The 21,325-nt window shown below is 34.6% G+C and overlaps 1 protein-coding gene across 21 annotated transcripts in view; it reads right to left on the bottom strand.

The window, feature by feature from the left end:
* The window catches only part of AHI1 (Abelson helper integration site 1), a 190,875-nt gene that overhangs the window by 121,341 nt on the left and 48,209 nt on the right, over nucleotides 1-21,325 (bottom strand). For all 21 annotated transcript variants that reach the window (XR_007133516.1, XR_007133517.1, XR_007133515.1 and 18 more), the window contains 5 exons: nucleotides 16,888-17,117; nucleotides 14,861-14,967; nucleotides 11,536-11,654; nucleotides 9,036-9,166; nucleotides 7,318-7,458 (listed from right to left, as the gene is read on the bottom strand). Coding sequence is in view for 18 of the 21 variants with exons in the window: in XM_047770131.1 (XP_047626087.1) it covers nucleotides 7,318-7,458; nucleotides 9,036-9,166; nucleotides 11,536-11,654; nucleotides 14,861-14,967; nucleotides 16,888-17,117 (728 nt within the window). In the remaining 3 variants the exon portion in view is untranslated. The remainder of the gene's footprint in view (nucleotides 1-7,317; nucleotides 7,459-9,035; nucleotides 9,167-11,535; nucleotides 11,655-14,860; nucleotides 14,968-16,887; nucleotides 17,118-21,325) is intronic.

The raw sequence follows: 21,325 nt of genomic DNA, 5'->3' as shown, positions 1-21,325 counted from the left end.
TGGGAAGACAAAGACACTGGCCCCATCCTGGGGTCTGACTTTTTGAAGGTCAACAAGAAATTGCTATGTGCTAAGCGGTATAGCAGAGCAGTGGACAAGGTGCTGAGATCAGAGAGGTGGCAACTCCATTAAAGGAATGTTATGGCTGTTAAAATAATTCTAAATTCACCTACCATCACCTATAACTGGGGATTCTAGATTTTATACAATTAAAAAATTCTTAAAAAGTTTTCATAACTGACACTCTTTTTTGATTTATATGATAAATTCAGTGCTTTTGTGTATGCTCCAGCCTTAAACAATTATAAAAAATAATGTGGTTTTCTCAGGAGATTTTTATCTTTATAGGAGGAAGAAAGGAGGAAATAAGATATTCTAATCCTGTGCTCTTTGCGTTTTGAAGAGAATACAAGGCTTGTTATTATTGAGACCCATGGGTACTTGGGCTATTGACTTCATAGTAAAGTACAGCTAAAAAGCAGCATGTTTTTTTCTCTTCCACTATATTAACACTAATACTTCTTCTGGGTTCAACAATGGATTCCTTTGGTCAAGACCTGTTATTACACATAGCCCTGTTAGTGTGTACAGTTATCTTACTGGGTGCCTAATTTACTTATAAATATTTGTAATTTATAATATGATTGCTATCAGCTGGTAGGTCTATTGTATTTCCCAGCAAACAGCAGTTATGCAGTGTCCTGCTCCTCTTCCTCCAACCTCTGCTACGTGAAGAGAACTTCTGTGGTCTGAATGGTGTGTTCCCCTAAAATTTCTATGTTGAAACCCCAACCTCCAAGGTGACAGTATTAGAAGGTGGGGCCACTGGGAGGTGATCAGGTCATGAGGGTGGGCCCTTGTGAATGTTGGCACCCTCTAAGAGGCCCCACAGAGCTCCCTTGCCTCTTTCACCATGTGAGGTGACAGCTTAAAAGATGCTGTCTATAAACCAGAATCCATCAATGCCTTGATCCTGGACTTCCCAATCTTCAGAACTGTTAGAAGTACATTTCTGTTGTTTACAAGTCATCTAGTCTCCGGTATTTTGTTACAGCAGTCCAAACTAAGACAAGAATGTTCAAGGGCTTATAATTTTTTACTGTATTTTACTGGGCCTGACTTGTTCCTGCTTCAGCTAATCTTAAGAAATTGTCTCAGACCAAAAAAGTTGTATTGAGTAATACTTCAATTCTAATAGCTTGAGTGTGTTTCAGGGGCTGTTAATAATTTTATATTTCCTTGATATGGTTTATACATCAAGGGGAACTTATAAGTGTCACAAATAAAACTGTTCAAAAAGCTGTCCAAGAAAGTGTAAAAGATTTATTATGTCTCAAAGCCAACCCAACACGAGAGAGTCTACCATCGTTTGGAAAATCTGTTAGTTGAACATCAAAATATGGTACATTATCTCCATATCCCCTGAAGTACACGGACTGCACTTTTGTTGATTTCCTTTTCCATTATCAATCAATTACCACACAGCATGCTATTCAACTGAAGGTGTGGGACATGTACTGTGCTACAGAAAATGGCTAGGATTTCCCTGCTGCAGTCTGGTTCATCTATCTGTGCTCATGCCTCGCTTTATAGTTACATTTTACCCTTTGATAAAACACTGAGATAAAATAGAATAGGTTTATTTTAATTTTTCAGGTGGAAAAACAGATGTAGAAATGCTACATTTTGATCAGTGTAAGACTGAAAGTGATGACACTTTGTCTAGACCCAAATGCTCTAACTCCTACTTCAGTCTTTCCCACCATGCTGCTGTCTATTTTGAACAGTACCAGTCTTTCTTCTTGGGAGCACTTTAAAAAGCACCAATATAAGCATAAGAAAATGCCTGGATGATGAATTCAGGATTCTTGTTTGTTCTCACAGCCATTAAACTGACTATGTTCTCCATATGCTCTGAATCAGAGTATCCATCAGGGGTGGAATACTAAAAGAGATGCTTCAGGACAGGACCAAGAAATAGGCAGTTTCAGTATATCTTAAAATTTGGCATCTTGAACTCCTAATATTTCCTACCAGGCTAGCTATAGATATCTAAAACTTTGACCTACAATTGGTTATAAATGGTATTGCATAATCTTATTCGAGTGTGAGGATTATAATATCTGAGCTTACTTCTGAATCATTCACGGTGAGTACTTCAAGAACACCATTAAATTATATATACAGCTATAGATGTTAAATTTATTTCAACTAAACATTACCTTATTGCAAACATATTGTAAAAGCAGTTACATTAAAACTTAATACTACATAATAAAGAGAATTCATTTTTGGACTATATGAGAATATAATGGTTTGATGCATTAAAATTACCCCAACACTTGTAAAGGAGTGAACAATTAATGATGATATTAGATAATCAAAGTTCTTTTAATAAAAGGTCTTCCTAAAGATTAAAATTGAAAGCAAACACTACATTTCACCACAGGTATATTTGGCTACCTTCTTGAATTAAGTTACTTCATGAACTAGGAAATACAAAGACTAAATTAAGTAGCTGTGACAGTTTAATGTTTAAAAGCATGAGCTTTGAAGTCAGACAGCCCGATAATCAGTTTACCAATTGTATGTCTCAAGCAAATTACTTCATTCTCTCTGTGCCTCAGTTTTACCATCTGCAACATGAAGATAATAATGGCATTCACTTTGTGGGGATCTGAGAGGACTATATGAGATAATGTATATAAAATGTATATGAGAGTAGGGGATACTTACTAAATAAATACATACATAAATAAATAAATATATACTTGATAGCATAAATGCCTGATGTTAGCTACTACTACTACCACCACTATCATTATTAGCCCCAAATTTATTAACTGATCATGCCTTTCATTCTAGATTTCTACAAAGTGTAAGAGAAAAATGATATTCTATGGGATTTTAAATTCTTATTTCAAGTATTTATTGCACATCAGTAACATAGCAGGTAGTATGTTAGACACAGGGTCTTATAAACACCATGGGCTTTTTATAACTGAACAAGTTATACAACAAAATTTTTATAGGAATGTAGCAGTATATATTGCTCTGACCTCTGATAAAGCATGTCATAATGTGAAAACTAAGGCTATCAACAATGGCAGTGCCGGTGATCATTAATGAATTTGAAATCTATAAATAAAGTCAAGTTTAGTGTCAATGGTAGATTCGTTTCAGTTTAACTAAAACTCTTCCACAGGTTTAATCAACTGTTTAGGAAGCACGAAGATTGGAAAAGAACATGGTTCTGATTCCTGGGTTTCACAGTCCTGTTCAACTTCACACACCACAGATGCTCAAGGAAGATTTATTTTGGTTAAGATACTATGAAAAGACCTCCAGAGTTAATATTGAGTCAGAGGAGCTACTGCCACCTAGTGAAAAATTAGGCTCATTACCTGGGATTATCAAATAATGCCGAGAACTTCACAAACTAAGACCTAACCCTACTTAAAATACTACACATATACTTATTATGTGTCAATATTCAAACCAGGCACCAGTAATAAAAAGACAAATCAGCCTCCATTTCTGATGAAGTAAGGATAATACAAAGAAATCACATATTCCACAGAGAGGCTGAGTAAGTGGTTTTGTAGAAAAAAAAAGGTTTGCATATTAGACAATCAAAAACTAGTATTTCAGGAAATCTAAAAAGGCAGTAACTTAGTGTAGCAAATAAGAATGTAGAGTCCAAGTACAGACTGTATGGATCCAAATTCTGGCTCCCATAAAATGGGGATAATTATAATACCGATTTCATAGGATTATTGCAAAAACTTTAAATGTAGGAAAAGTGCTTAAAACAGTACCAGGAACATGGAAAATGCTTTGTAAGTATTAGGCATGATTATTATTAAATGTAGAACAGGATCCTAGAGACTGATGTAGACAAATACTGATTAATAACAGAACATTAATTGCTAAAGACTAGCTTCATAAATTTAATTCAGTAGAAGCCGTTTCTCTGACTAGTACTTTGTTATTATGGGAATCCTAAAAGTACATTATCTGTGGTACTGTGTGACTAAATTTCGTATTACTAGATGATTAACCCTTTCAACATCAGGCAAATAAAACTGCCTTCTGAAAGTAAAAATCGTATTTCTTACCAAAAAAAGCAAAAAGTCAGTAGAATGAAAGACTCACAAGACCACAACCTGAACATATGCTTAACAGGGAAAGACGCTTGCTGACTCTTCACAGATTTTGCTAGAACTGAAAGATGGATGATACATTTAGCTACCATTGTGGTCTCATTCATAGCTTATTTAACTGATAAAAAAAAATGAGCTTGCTCCATTTTCCTTGAAAATTGCCTAAATGTATCAGCAGCTCTGATAAATACTACTTAAAAAATCATATAAATTTCATACTATTAAAAACATTTATGTAAAACTACATGTAAACTTTATTTTCAGATGAGAAAGTTTGGGCAAAATAGTCCTATGTTAAAAAATAAAATATAAGGCAAAGCTATATTAGGTCGGTAATGAGTGTTATCATTTTCAATAAAAAATGTAAAGACGGACTTCATAAGTCTGTATTTAATGAGTAAAATACTTTAGAGTGTGAAACAAGTTTTCATTTTTTCATGGTTATACCCCATTCACAAGAACTGTGCTAAATCTTGGATTGCTTGAGGTTATATAACTTTTTCCTAAGCTGTATCTTTTTAAAAATAGGCAGTGAAGAGTTGGGAAAATGTGTTGAAACATTTTGAGTTTTGTTTGTAAATGTGTTAGAATATCAAAAATGGTGTTCTAAATATATTGCACAAAATAATTTTAATTTGTGTACTGTTTGAACATTTAAACTCCTAAAACACTCATGGAAATCCCTCCTCTACATTAAAAAGTGTGGATATAACATAATATTCTTAACTTTATGCATTTACTTTCTAATACAACTGATCTAGAAAGGTATACAATCTAGTAAGTTAAAAGAAAAGGCTGGCCAAGAGAAAGAGTGAAAGAATGGGAAAAAAAACTCTTTTTTTTCAATTTCATTCCATACAGAGATGCTTATCAGCATATTAAAAACATTAAGTCCCCATAAAGTCAAGTGTGTACTGGTTTGGATGAGCCTGCAGACAACCCATTTTTCCTTTTTTGTTTGTTTTAATATAGTGCTTATCAACTTAGAAAGTACTTTCACAGTCCTTGCATCACTGTATCCTCACAAATAACTCTTAGGTAGGACAGGAAGTAGTACACTTTACTAGATAGGGAAACAGCCTCAGGAAGGCAAGAGGTTGTGCAAGGTCACTAAAGACACAGAATCGAACCTAAAAGCACTGTTTTTGAATCCCTGAAACACTTGGCTCTTTCCACTTAATGCTTCTGGAATGGACTTCTTAGTCTAAATGCCCACTGTCTAAAAACCAAATGGACAAACCCTACTGGGCTAACCTAATGATGGACTCCTTTCAGAGACAAATAACAAACTGAAGAAAAAACATGAGAGTGGAACTTTAACTTCAATTGTAGTGAAAATTTCAAAAGCTAAAGAGCAAATTACAAATGGAATGAAAACTGTTGTGAAACTTATTCTTAAGAGTTTGAGGAAATAACTGTGTGCTGATTTCCTGTAAAACAGTTCCATTGATAAAATAATTAGGTATAATGCTTCTCTCCTTTATGTGAAGATTTAAAATGGATAAAACAAAAATCTGTTTTAGGATACACGTCTGAATTAACAAATTTGGACATTGGATGACTTGAGAAATTGACTTGTCTTTTCCTACAATCAGGCAGTGCCTACTTTTGCTAAACTTGGAACAAACAGTAAGGGGTATTGTGTTGTTTTACAATTCTCCCATTAGTAACAGTGTTCTGTAAATCTGAATATGTGTTAGAGCAATTCATTGTTTCTTCTCCATAAAATTCTTAAAAACAAGATAAATCTCAATTTTACACAGTATTTTCAAATATAATTCACCTGTGAAGGCACAATAAAATCCATACTATGATCAAGAACTTTAGAACTTAATTGTCTAACAACTTAGCACTTATCACAACCATTAATCACTTCACTCTGTATTAACCCAATAAGCTTTTCCACCAACATTTCCTTAATTATAACACTTTGTCCAAAAAGTTCCACAGAAATGTTACATATATTATGTATAATTTATGCTTTTACGACACTGTAAGCCATCTTAGCAAAAAACAGTGAATGAAGACACGATATCTTAAATGCGCCAAAGAGACTAATAAAAATAATTTATTTTTGTATAAGAATTAATATATGAAGAAAATGGAATTTCAGTTTTGAGAGTTTCAGTACCATCAGTACAATGCAGAATAATAAAATCCTAATTTCAGGATAGAAATTAAAGAAACACATGAAAAAATAGCATAAATCCAAATAATTTAAGAATGCCATACTGTTCTTGAAAATGTGTCCAAAGTCTTTATTTACTTATGATTTCCCAAAATGAGAGAACACTGTAATTTTCATGTAGAAAAGACATTAGATTTCTAAGTCTAGAGCTCATTTTCATTGATGCTTGATATTTTGCCTCTTTTTATCTTAAACTCCCAAAATTAAACTATGTGCTTTAGTAAAAAAGAAAACACAGAATAAGAAATTAATTCATTCAAGTGAAAACATCGAAGATCCATACTTCCTAAGTGTTATTTACCTTCAAGCTTAGTTAACATATTCCCAAATAATTTTTAGGTGAATTTTATTTATTTAAATTGATCTTCAAAAAAAAAGCAATGACTATCTTTCTGTGATTTCAACATAAGAACACAACCATCATGTGTACTTTGGATGGTATTTAAATTCCCTAATACGAGTGCTTATGAAAAAAATAAAATGTTATAATAATATGATCTATTTAAACTATCTGGTTTTTATAGCATATTCAAGAGAGCTTTGTTAAAATACAAAGGATGGAGTTCCTGTCATGACGCAGTGGTTAATGAATCCGACTAGGAACCATGAGGTTGCGGGTTCGGTCCCTGCCCTTGCTCAGTGGGTTAACGATCCGGCGTTGCCGTGAGCTGTGGTGTAGGTTGCAGAAGCGGCTCGGATCCCGTGTTGCTGTGGCTCTGGCGTAGGCCGGTGGCTACAGTTCCGATTAGACCCCTAGCCTGGGAACCTCCATATGCTGCGGGAGTGGCCCAAGCAATAGCAGAAAGACAAAAATAAATAAATAAATAAATAAATAAATAAATAAATAAATAAATAAATAAAATACAATACAAAGGATGATAGTTTTCACAGAGCTCATAACTTCTAGTTCAGTCTAAATGTAAAGGTTACTCTAAATAGTCTCCATTTATCAAGCAGTGGACTTACCATGGAAATCATAAATATATAGAAGAATCGGCTCATTCTGTCCAAACGCACAAAATGCGACCATATTTTCAAGTGGATGATATGAAATGTCTCGAATGGGTGACTTGAATGGCAGGTCAGAATACATTGCTACTTGTTCTCCTACATAAGAAAAGACATTTGATAATTTGCATCATCCTAGATACTTCTCATGATGAGACTATTCCACAACTTATTACAAACACTTTGTAGTAAGTGATGACAAAGTTCACCTTATTTATATGAAAACCTCAAATGCTCATAAACATCTGAGAACCACTATATTAAATAATTATCTTTATTTTTCCTTCAGTTGGCCCTCCGTTTTCCATTTTGCAGTCCAACCTCTTCACTGAGGTTTTCAAGGCACAAAATAAAGACAAAGAGTTGGAAGTAGCAAGCCCTGACTCTGAGCTCTGACAGAGCTGATCAAATGCCAACTAACAGAGAACTCCAGGGAGAACTAGGGGAGGGACTTCAGGACTGAAACTGAAGAAACTCCCTGGTTGAGGGAGCGTTCGCGGGGAATTAGTTTTTCTATGTTTTTCTAGAGGTTGTTTCATGTACCATTCGCTATAGAGATACATGTAATTGTTAATGACTAAAAGAGGCTTACAGCCAAAAGTTTAAGGAACCTATGAAAATCAGTCAAAAACACAGAATCCAGTTCCACTGATTGCAGGGGAAAAGAGATTTAACCCTTATGTATTGATACAGTAAGAAGGAAAAAAAAAAAGAAAGAAAGAAAGAAAACTAAGTGAACTGACCAGTCAAAAATGTCTAAAGGGAAAGATGAAGAAAATAAAAAAAGGTGAAATCAAATACTGTTCATTAAAAAAATTTTAAAGTAAATTCATAAAATTCTTTTTATTGCTAAAAAAGTTCATGTAGTTTTAGCTTTTCTTTCTTTCTTTTTTTTTTTTTTTGTCTTTCTGTCTTTTCTACTGCCGCACCCATGGCATGTGGAGGTTCCCAGGCTAGGGGTCTAATCAGAGCTGTAGCCACTGGCCTGCGCCAGAGCCATGGCGACACAGGATCCAAGCCACATCTGCGACCTATACCAGAGCTCGAGGCAATGCTGGATCCTTAACCCACTGAGCGAGGCCAGGGATCAAGCCTGCAACCTCATGGAGGTTAGTCAGATTCGTTTCTGCTGAGCCATGACGGGAACTCCTGGCCTTTCTTTTAAAAAGCAAGGTGAAGGAAACACAGATGAACTGCCCAATGTAATAATTTATTTTGTTGAAAAAAATTGAATTACAGTAATTCAGGTAAATTGCTATTAAGTTTCAGACATCCAAAACGCTGACAGGAATGTTTGTTTCTGATAATAATGTTATTGTCAATATTTAACCATTTGTATACCTAGTTATACTCCAAATTCAGTTTACAACATTGTATTTTGTGTTACAGTCCTCATTAAATACTAAGATCAATAGTATCTCATTAAGGGCAAGGAAAGAATAAACTCTGAATTATAATATGAAATTCTAAATCCATGAAGATATCAAAACAATAAAGAACATAGTATAAATTTAGTCTGTATTGAATTCCATTATCGGCTTTCTAATTTTGAAAAACATAACTGAGAACCTGAAATTAGAATTTCCTTGAAATGTATCCCATAAAATGGTACTTGTTATATTTCATCAAATATGAGACAAAAAAATTTTCTTTACCTTCAATAGAATATTATTTACCTGTTTCCGGATTCCAAACATATACTACACCATCCTCACTTCCAGCAAAGAGAAAAGTCCCACATGGTGTCAAAGTACTATGAATCTTCTCTCGATAATTTGCTGCACCTACAAATTTCCTTGCTGCTAATCTAGAAACCAAAAAGATTTTACAGATGTAACCTGTCTTACCCATTTAAAAGACTGGCGATAGAAAAACTTAATTACTTCATTTGCATTTAACAATTTGTGTTGAATCTGTTATGCAGGATACATTAGGTGATGAATGCAGAATAACGAGATTGTCCCAGAGCTCAGAGTTTATAATTTAGCAAGAGAGAGAAGAAATGCATCCATGTAAAATAGAAAGTGGATGCAGAAAGCACCACAAAAGAAGAACAGAAAGAATACTTCATAGATTTGGATAAGAAAGATTATTTCTAGCTGTGGAGCGAGAGACTACCTTGGAAATAGCATTTGAATTGGTTACTAAAAAATGAACAGAATGAACTAAAAAATGAATAGAATCTACAGTCTTATATTTTTTCCATGTGATACATTTTTAAAATCAAAAAATGAATACTTTATTATTGCAAAAACATTAGACAAAATATTGAATCAACATTAAATACCGTATGTAACCTTCCAGGCTTTTTTAACTTATGAATAATAATAGCTAACATTGTGTCAGTGCTTATTATATGCCAGGTAGGTACTATTATCATCCCAAACTTACGAAGAGGATGTTATTACACATACTACTCTGTTACCTGCTTTTTTCAGTCAACAATGAATTATGAATACTGGTCCCCCATGTCAGACAGTAAAAATTATGCATTATCATTTTAATAGACATATGTTAAATCATTGTCTAAATGTATCTTAAGGAATTTTCTATTGCCACATAACAATATGTTTCTAGCTTTCCCCTACCATGAATATGATTTCTATGAACAATCTTGTATATATACAAATTTTTTTTTGCACTGCTTTATAATTATTTTTTTCAACGTAAATTCTTAAACCCAAGATTACTGGGTCAAACACTTCTGCTATGTCCATAATGTTTCAAGTACTTTACATGTATAAACTAGTTTATTCCCAAAAAACTTTTGAGAATGGTCTATGATTTCTTCCATTTGAGTGATGAGGAAAGAGAGGCACAGGGAGGTTCATCAGCTGGAAAGGGGTGGTGCAGACAGAATTTGACTATAAGCAGTTTTCCTCTAGAGCCTAAGCACGATCATAGGCTGAATACTATTCTGCTTAAAAAGAGAACAACCAAACTCCGCAGGCTCGGCCTTTTAAAACCTGCCTCTCATCTCTAATCAGCATTCTTTAGCAAGAAACTTATGCTCAAGCAGACTAACTCATTCTGCCTTGAACACAACCTCTATTATCCCACCTCTGAACTTATTCCAGGCTTTTCATGTTCAACACCAAACTGAGGACACTGCCATCTTGTCTAAGTTCTACCCATCCTTCAAGATTGAACTCCAAGACCAGTCTCTCCACAGAGCCTTTAACAGCAGACTATATTACAGCTATCAGCTTTACTGTTGCCACGAAAAATACAATCCTTTTATTATATAGTTATATTCATGAAAAAAATACATACTAAGTACTTGCTATCTGCCAGGTATGATGTGGGTACTATGCATAGAAGAAAAAAAAAAAAAAAAAGCAGATTCCAGTCCTCAAAGACCTCACAATGTGTTATTGTGGCAGTAATACAACTACATCATAAACTCTTGATGAACTAATTCTGCTTATCATTCTCCCACAGCACCTATGCCAGTGTTTTGAGCAGTTCTACATACATACAGAAGGGCTTAATGGTTAGCCCTACAAAGATAATTGAAGAATAAGTGGATATGGATTACCACATTTGCCTTTCCCAATACAATAATGAGATTTAATAAAACAGCTTTCTCTCATTTGTTTTACAGGAACTTTTAACATCAAAACAGAAGCACTCCCGAAGCCACACTGGTTTTCCCAGAACTCTGCTTCTGTCTTTTACATTAAGGATATTTCCCTTCATCTGCCTTATTTAGAAAGAAAACAAAAAAGAAAAAGAAGGATATAGTAACCAAAAAAGAAAAAGAAGGATATAGTAACAAAAGATATAGTATCTCATTCAAGGCATGATATTAGATCATAATACTACCCTAAACCAATATCAGAAAGATAAAGGATATTCATTCCATGGCAGAAATTTCTTCTTTTAATTGTGAAAATAAAAAGCAATTAACTACATCTTGGTCTCAAAACTATTCACACTTAGGGTCAGATAATGATTGTGGGGTTGTTATACACAGCAGGATTCTTAGTTTCTCTTGGTCTCTATCCACTAGATTGGATATTGGAATAAACATTCAAAAATGTCTCTAGATACTGCCAGAGGTCCTCTGAAGGACAAAACTGTCTAGTTGAGAACCATGGCTGCATATTATAAATGTGAATTAATTCATTACTTATTCTTTGAGCCCTTAACCTGTAAATACTGGAATATACTTACATTCGGAGATCCATAATTCTCAAAGTGCTGTCTTTGGTATGAATTAACAAACGTTTTCCATTGGGATGAACTTCCAGGTAGCTTATTGGAATCCCCTTAAACTCACTCTCTTTAATTTCCTAAAATGATTTTTAAAAGATTATAAAATATTACCACTGTATAGTTTGTCAGGGTTAAGCCACCTTAAATATACAATTTAATTTTAAGATATTATTTTCAATTACATGACAACAGGATGTTTAAAATTGTTAGCAAAATTATGCCAAGTAACTTCAGGTTAAGGATGAAAATAAAGCTGATAAAATGTACTCTTTGGTTGTCACATAATACCATATTTAATCAGTATGTGTCTTTGTAGTTTATTCTCAAACAAGAAGCACTGTCTACAAACCCATCTTCTAACACCCCATTTTCTGTTTATCATAAGAAACCTTGCAATTTTTATAAATTTGATGGTAAGTATAGAATTAACTTTCAAGCTCTACTTCAGTCTCAGATTATTTCTTCACACATTTACTTCCACTTGCCCTGAAGAAGGTAAGTTATCAGCATATTCTGAAATCATTCAGTTTAGATTGTAATTTTAGGCTTGTTTGTTTGTTCGTTTGATATTTAAGACAGTTATAGAAGGCGCCTGACCAATGAGGTCCAGAAAGACATAAACACTAAAGGATTTGTCTGAACAAGCCTTGCATAAGAAGAATTTCCAAAGGTCCTTCTTGTTTGGATGACCAGAAGAAAGAAAAAAATTGCAAATGCAAAACTGCTTAGACTGAAGCCTAAAGAGTCAAAAGAGTCTACTTTTCTGAATTCTGAATTAGCCTTCTCCCTCAAGGACCCTTTATTATTTTTGCTCACTTCTCCAAGAGGGTATCCTCCTCAGAGGTGGGTTGGCACCAGCAGAGGTGGACTACAAACTGCTGCAATCCTAATATCAGAAGCAGAGCCCCTGCTACTGCTGTCCGATGCTAAAGTCTGCTTTAGCTACTTTTTAGAAGAGAATGAGGTCAAACACTGACACCACAGATGGAGATTTTACTGAGCCCAACTACAACAATTTGGAGTGGGGATGCACTGCTGAAGGTTTGAGCAACTGGAGCAGCACTTACCCAGAGGCAAATGCGCACGATCAAAAACAAGGCTGCATAACAAGTTAAGCGCTGGGTATAAATTTTGAGAAAGATGCCGGCAGATTTAGTGTTTTTAGTGTCTGTGAATTGTTTCCCTCATATTTTTCTTTATTATAGTCATGCTGAAACTAAAAAAGTCCTAGTGTTAAAGACCATGTCCTACATCAAGGAGTGTATGCAAGAGCACATGGACACTTCATCTTAAGGGACAGATGAGTTCAACCTGGCATCCCCACACTGCCGGGAGAAGTCAGAAACCACATTCTCCCGTCTGTCCTAGAGCATAAGCTACTAAAAAGACATTCTGGCTCACTTCCTAACTTCTTATTTTTGACGGTACAGATTTCCAAGGTACAGCTGGCCTTTTGGTTACTATACGGAGATAAATACATGATTTTTAATACAAATAATAGACCCCATTATTGTAGACTCAAATGATTAGAAGTGGTGCCTTTGGAGCTTTGTCAATCCCTCAGGTATATAAGTAATTAAAAAGTTCTTTTCAAAGTGCGTGAAATTAGCCTACAGCGCAAATCCCAAGTCATCATTCATTGATCTGACAGACCAGATGAGAATGACTAAAAAGAGATTATACTGGTTTTCAAACAGATCTGATAGACTCAATAGATTTAACTAGAGTTCATGAAATTATTTTTCATGGAGAGTGTCTTTTTTTCAAATGAGGACAATTGTTCTAACCTATTAGGAAGAACAAAAAAAACCCTGAAGAACAAAGGTACAGCATGAGGGTTCCCTTTTCTCCACACCCCTCCTGCACTGTTGGTGGGAATGTAAGCTGGTACAACCACTATGGAGATCAGTATGGAGGTACCTTAGAAAACTACACATAGAACTACCAAACAACCCAGCAGTCTCACTCTTGGACACATATCCAGACAAAACTCTACTTAAAAAAGACACATGTACCCACGTGTTCACTGCAGCACTATTCACAATAGCCAAAACATGGAATCAACCTAAATGTCTACTGACAGATGATTGGATCAGGAAGATGTGGTAAATATACACAATGGAATAGTACTCAGCCATAAAAAAGAACAAAATAATGCCATTTGCAGCAACATGGATGGAACTAGAGACTCTCATCCTAAGTGAATTAAGTCGGAAAGAGAAAGACAAATACCATATGATATCACTTATATCTGGAATCTAATATATGGCACAAAAGAACCTTTCCACAGAAAAGAAAATCATGGACTTAGAGAATAGACTTGTGTTTGCCAGGGGGCAAGGGGAGGGAGTGGGAGGGACTGGGAGCTTGGGGTAAATAGATGCAGAATATTGCCTTTGGGATGGATTAGCAATGGGATCCTGCTGTGTAGCACTAGGAACTCTGTCTAGTCAATTATGATGGAACACATAATGTGAGAAAAAAGAATGTATACATGTATGTGTAAGTGGGTCACCATGCTGTACAGTAGAAAAAAATATATATATAAATAAATTATTTAAAAAAAAACCCAAAGGTACAGTATGTAAGACAAAAACTGTATCAATTTACATAAAACAAACTCAGGTTTAATGACTCACTTTGTATTTTAAACTAAGAAAATACTAAATACACACCAACAAAATTGCTTGGTAAACAAGCCATCTTAAAAACACTCTACTTCATAAATGAAATTGTTCATTTGTTTCTAGCAATTTAGTATATTTTAGGTGAAACAATTATTGTGATTAAATGATAGACCCCTTCATACTTAATTCTGATCACATAATTTTGAGAGAGAGTGCTGTTAACAAAACCTTGAGCACAGTGTTTTTCAGTGATGTTATCAGGTCAAGAAAAAAAGAATATGAATAGCAGAAAATATAAGCTATTATGTATAGGTGGTACTATAATATCACATATAGCTCATTTTGCATCAATTTCAATAACAGATCTCTGAATAGCACAGTGCAAACTGGGGCTCAAAAAAGGTAAAGCCTGGCCAAAATGAAGAAAATTTTCACTAGGTCACTATATTATAATAAGCTATGAGGAAGACATGATAATCAATCAATGGTAACTCACTTTTCAGGGACTGAGACAAACTTAATTCAAAGAAACTTAATTTCTTTGGAAAGAGGGAACAGAACGACTTGACATCTTATTTTAAAATCATATGGTTCGATTTTTTTCTTCCCAATTTCCTTAATTAAACCCCAGAACATGAAATGAAATGACTTTATACCTTATTTACACTCCAGTGGCGAACTGAATGCTGCACGTCATTAACTTTGACATATGTGTTCCAAACCACAATCACCCCTGTGCAGTCTCCTGAATACATGTGATGACCTATTTAAAAAAACAAAATTTACACACATCTAAATGTTACATGGAAGTAGAAACAAAAATGAAATTGGGAAAACACATTCCAATAAAACAAAAAATTGGAAGGCTATTAAAAGGTATTTCAGTTAAAAAAATAAAAAGCCAAAAAATGCAGACAATCAAATTCCAATTATCCTTAAGTGAATTCTTCACACTTTTTGAGTTATTTTTTGGTGATTTATTTCCCTTTGTCACCTAACTGTATTTGAATACAAAAAGAAATGAGCATCTCAGTGTTTGCGCACATGGCTCAATTCCAAAGCCAAACAAATTACCTGAATTATCCAATATGACCTGCATTGATCACCTTTATTAACTTATATAATGTGTTTCATATTCCTTGAAAAACCTTGTATTCTAATATATACTGTTAGCATAATGCCTGAGACCCAGTAGGAATTCAATAAATGACCAAGGAATGAAGAAAATAACAAACAACAAGTGTTCCAACTTAACATCAATCCTCAGAGTCAAACCATCTTACAGTCGAATGGGACCTCAGAGACTAACCAGGTTCAACTTCATACCCACTCAGGAATATCTTACAAACCAGTATGAACAGATGGTTGCTCAGCAACTGTGAATGTAATATTTTACACAAAGGCAGCTTATTCAACCGATGACCTTCTCTGTATGTTAGAATGTTCTTTCTAATTCCACACAAAGAAAATCTGTCTTCTGCAGCTCTGAGCCTGTCCGGACCTACCTACTGGAGCAACGTAGACTGACTTCTCTTTTTTTCACATCTTAGCCAAATATTTGAAGAAATTCTTCATCACTTCTATTATGACAGAGTTTTCATATGCCTTTCTATCCTTGGTTGACCTTTCCCAAATGGGTTCCAACTTACAAACATCCATATGGGTGGACTGACTACATTAGCAGTATTAACATTTTGATCTAGATTCCATTTTATAGCTATACATGCCTAGTATCAGAATAACGGAAAAGGTAAGTTGTTAATAGATATAATGAATTTCTTTATTCTTTCAGCTGATAAAATAGTCTATATTTTTCATCTTTAAAACACCATCTATAATACTCCTATTCTACGATTAAACCTTTAAAATAGTTGCAAATTCCCCTTCTACACATTTCTATACTTACAAACAATCCCGTTGTTACATTTAAAATACATTTTTTCAATATTCTTTTGGGATTTCCCCTCTATCTTCTTCATTTTTATCCCTTAACATAAAAGGCCCCCTTTAAAAAATGTACTAAGGGGATAACACCAATCCAATGAAATATATCTCAAAATTTGGATATATTTCAAAAACTGGTTGTTACAACAAAGATTTGGATATATTTCAAAAACTGGTTGTTACAACAAAGGTTAGTTGAATCTAAATGTTTAGGAATTTACTGAATTTAAAATTACTAAAGAACTCCCTCAGTGCCAAAACTATGCCCAGGTCTATGCATTTATATGTGGCATCTATATGAACCTATCCACAAAACAGAAACAGACTCAAGGACATAGAGAACAGACTTGTGGTTGCCAAGGGGGAGGGGGAAGGAAGTGGGATGGATGGGGAGTTTGGGGGTTGGCAGATGCAAACTATTACATTTAGAATGGATAAGCAATGAAATCCTATTGCATAGCTCAGGGAACTATATCCAGTCCCTTGAGACAGACTACAATGGAAGATAATATGAGAAAAAGAATATATATGTATGACTGGGTCACTCTGCTGTACAGAAGAAATTGACACAACACTGTAAATCAAACACACTCTAATAAAAATTTTAAAAATGCACATTTGATTTCATTCAACACATAAAATCTCTCTCAAGCTTAAATAATTACTATCCTAGTGAAATAAAAAAATTAAAAATTCTTCACATAATTAGCCTTCAACTGGAATTTAACCTCTGACATACCTTCCATATCAAAACAGAGAGAGTTGATAAAACTCTTGTGAGTGTCAAACTGCCGGATCAATATGGCGGGATCCTCTTTCATATCGACTTTCCATATACGTATCACAGAATCATAGCAGCCTGTAACAACCAGCTCTTTTACAGCTGGATGGAATTTAGCCGTGTAAACAAAAGAAGGATGAGGTAAAACTCTGAAAGTATTTGTATTGTTTATTTCATTTTTCCATATCCTGGAAAAGGATGAAAAAGTTACATATTGCTTCTGAAAGGCAGACATTTCTCTAAGAACTAATATAGGCAATGGACTTTATAAGTAAGCAAGTGACAATAAACAATGGTAAATAAAATTTTCTAACAATAAAAATAATGTCATCACATCATTTGATGATTGGAGGTCTTTACATTTTGACAAATCTACTTCTTACAGTTATTGTGGAGCACAACAGTTAATTTGTCTACTAATTTCTATACTGCAAAATGAAAAACTCTATTTGTATATGTCTGTATTTTTAAATCTATTTTGACATTGATTAAATACTAGTAAAATATTACATTTAATACAATATATTGGAAAAATATAAACAAAGGAGAAATTCAATGATTCCCTATTTAGGTTGTGTATATGGCTTTTGCAAAGTGCTTACAGTTGGGGGTTTAGAGAACAGGATACTCTATTAACTTTATGTTTGTAATTTCATAAGCCTAAATAATGAACATAAAGATCTCAAACACTTAGAAGCCATACTGAAATTACTACATAAATACTCGAGTAAAATAACATTAAATAATTATATTTTTTATAGAAAAAAGTCTATCTTACATTGAGCACTCATCTTACGTTCAATACTTTTATTATCTCTTCCTTTAAATAATGGGTGATGATAAAGAAATCAGTATTGTCACTGCTACAGTCTTGCCAAGAGTAAACCCTTAGGGTTACAGTCATGTTAGATACTCTGCATTTCTAGTTAATGTGTAAAAATAGGCAAAATCAAGGAATAAACAGCACTTTCTGAGTGTGAAGCACCTGATTTTTAAAAATTTAAGTTAGAAAAATTTATTAATTTTTAATATAGAGATTTATAGTTCATACTTTTAATTACTGCCTAAGAACTAAAGCAAATTAAGTCCTTTTCAAATTGATTGATAAAAGAAAAAATAAGTTGCTATTCAAGAATAACATTCTTTTAAGTTTTCTCAGCAGCTGCTTAAAATACAGGATATGATCTTCAATTACAAAGAATCCAAACTCATAATGAAGGAAGTGAAAGAACATGTTTTTAAGTAAAAGTAAAACACGTGTGTCACTGCATAAACATTTTTACCATAGTAATACTTTCAGTGAACATATGCAACATGAAATACAGTACTTATTAAAAGCATAAAATCACTACTTTGGAGGAACTATAAAGAAGAATGCTAAAAGATACAAACTTTGGTTGCCTCCTAATAAATCTTAGCAGCATTATCTCTAATACTATAAAACAGGAAGAAATGAAGCAACTTCATTTTTAAAACACTCCAAATAATTAGAACTGACATGATATTTTAAAATAAAAATGAAATGATATATAAATATTTATTCATTTATATAAAAGCTGAACTGTTATCAATGGTGGCATCAGTCACCCAAGCAATGGTAGAATCAAAGATCAAAAGAACTGTATTAACAGGTTTGTAAAAAAAATCAGTTGATCACAGAGAAGAACAATAATTCATGAATTTGTAAAGACTAGATGAACACACAAAATTTATTACAATTAGGGGAAAAAATACCAAAGTTAAAACAGTGTGTGCGAAGCAAGAGTGGAGTGGGGACATTATGGTTCTATCTGGGAGCCATTCCACAAGGACAAGCCTTTCTGATTATATTAGGAGCTGTTGATCTGCATTTTTCTCAAATTATACTGGAGATAACTAAGGAAGGAGATTTAGGTTAAATCCATTTGGCAGAGACCTAACCGGTGGGAAAACAGTTACGCAGAAGATACTAACAGTAACATGTGACAGTGACCCGAAGGGAAGAGAGAAGACCTGGGAAGAAACCCAACCTCCTGCCACTTTCGAGCATTAACAACTCTGATTCTCTTCCTTTTGACTTTGGCTAATTCATTATAAGTATTCCTTACCTTTCAAAAACCTCACTGGCCTTTTGGTTCTAGCCACAATGTGTCTCTCTTTGCTCAGTTAATCCTTCATGATAATATTTTTATGACATAGAGTCCTAAATTCGTATCAATTTCAAAGCTACATAAAGAAAAAAGTACCCCTTATTACAGTATATGTTGTGTCAGGAAATTCAAGGTGACTTCAAGAAATGGTAAAAACTGAGCTGATTTTAAATGAGGACTATGAGTCCCTCTGGCTTACAAAAGGCACTCAGATGTTTGTAAAGTAAATGAGTTGCGCAGGAAGGGGAGAAGGGCATGTAAGCAGAGGGAGAGTCAATAAGATAAAAGGCATGGAGAGGTCAAAGAGATAAGATGTCAAGGGTATCGCCAAAGACTGCGTGGGCGAGGCAGAGTACCTGGCAACTGGAACTGGAACATTTCCAAAGAGCAGTGGCAATCAAAGATTTTTTAAATCAAGGCATTATGAATGATGGTTTCAGAAAGATAATTTTAGGATAAGAGGGATGGAGGAGCTGGAGACAGAACACTAGGAAAGCTTTGAAGCAACGGTTCAACCAAAGGATAACTAACAAGGGCTTGAATTAAGGCACCACCAGTGAGGATAGAAAGAATGTGACAGTGAGCTTTTAGAAGGGAGATATGACACATTTTGGAACAACTTAGATGTGGAAAGGAAAGAAGAGTTGAGTATCACTCTGAGTTCCCAGCCTGGGAGACGGCGTGGATAAAGGATGCCACTGACAAATATGAGGACCAAAAAAGGAAAACAAAATCTGCTGATTTCAGTTTTGGATTTGAGGTGCCACTGGCAACCCAAGCAGAAGCATGTAATAGAAAGCTGAATTTGGAAAAAGGGTAGGAGTTACAAGTTATTAGTGTATAAGTGAGATTCAAAGTCAGGAAAGATGAGAGAGACCAGGATAAGCACACCAAACCACAGAAGACACTGAAAAAAGGCTCCTGGGATAAGCGTTTACGAAGAATAGGCAGGAGAAAAGGAACAAAAGAAAGAGAATGAGAATTGGCTGGAGTGATAAAAAGAAAACAGAAGAAGCTGTCAATGAAAACCATGACATGAAAATATTTCAAGACTGGTCAATAATTAAATATTGCAGTGAAGGCAAAAACAGGATAAGGACTAAAACTATACAGTGGATCTGAAAATTAGTAAGAAACAGCAGACTTCTTGAAGAAAGTTTACACAGCATGGTGGAAGCGAAAGCCAAACTGAGCTGAAGTAAAGAAAATGTGTAGCATGCTCTTGATGGTCTAGAAAGAAAAGTAACATGATAGCCTAGAAAACAGGAAGAGTTGAGAAAAAGATTTGCTTAATTAAGGTAAGGAGATCTGAGCATATTTCTAAAATGAGAACAAAATCAATAGAGAAAGATACTAAAGAGACAAGAGAGGCAGGAAATAAAAGTAACAGACTGTTGATTAAAGGACTGAGATTCAAAGCACAATCAGGAGTTCCCATCGTCGCCCAGTGGAAACAAATCTGACTAGCATCCATGAGAATGCAGGTTTGATTTCTGGCCTCGTTCAGTGGGTTAGGGATCGAGCATTGCCTTGAGCTGTGGTGTAGGGTGCAGACGTGGCTCAGATCCCGAGTTGCTGTGGCTGTGGTGGAGGCCAGCAGCTACAGATCCAGTTCAACCCCTAGCCTGGGAACCTCCATATGCTAAAGGTGTCGCCCTAAAAAGACAAAAAAAAAAAAAAAAAAAAAAAACCAGATGTCAAAGACTGGCCTTAAAGGTGAATGGAGCCATACCTTCTTGCTTTTTGTTAAGAGAGATGCACAGAGATAAAGATGGGTAAATTTATGGATATTAGGTAGGAAACCAGAGGGAAAAACAGGAATTTCACGAGTGGCTTAATTTCATTATAAAGTGAAGGTTGTCATTCAATGAAAGTGGGAAGACTGTTTTGGTGCCAAAAACTTGAAGCACAGTAAGGTTTGGATCTCCTGCCAGAGGAATGAGTAAAGATAATGGGAAAAAAGAGAAGCAAAAGGACTGCTCAGCAGAGATGAGAGTGCAGGTGATTTTAAGACTTTCAAATCCGTAGTCAGGTCTTATTGAGGTTATATATTTTTCTCTAGCAAGGCTGGTATCTGACAGAAGGTTTATGCTTGAAAGAACAAGAAGCCAGATGGGTTACAGAGGGTATTGTTATGAGGGATTAATAGCAGGTTCCCAGATGACTAGAAATCAGCTGTCACCAATTGCCATCTTTTTCATTTAAACATAAATAGTAATGGTAACATCTTAATTCCACATTTTATACTGAAAAAGTTGATTCATAGA

This window comes from Phacochoerus africanus, chromosome 2 (genome assembly GCF_016906955.1).
Source record: "Phacochoerus africanus isolate WHEZ1 chromosome 2, ROS_Pafr_v1, whole genome shotgun sequence".
Taxonomy (NCBI): Eukaryota; Metazoa; Chordata; class Mammalia; order Artiodactyla; family Suidae; genus Phacochoerus; species Phacochoerus africanus.
The sequence above is the reverse complement of the archived record's forward strand: the minus strand, read 5'-3'. Positions and strand labels throughout refer to the sequence as shown.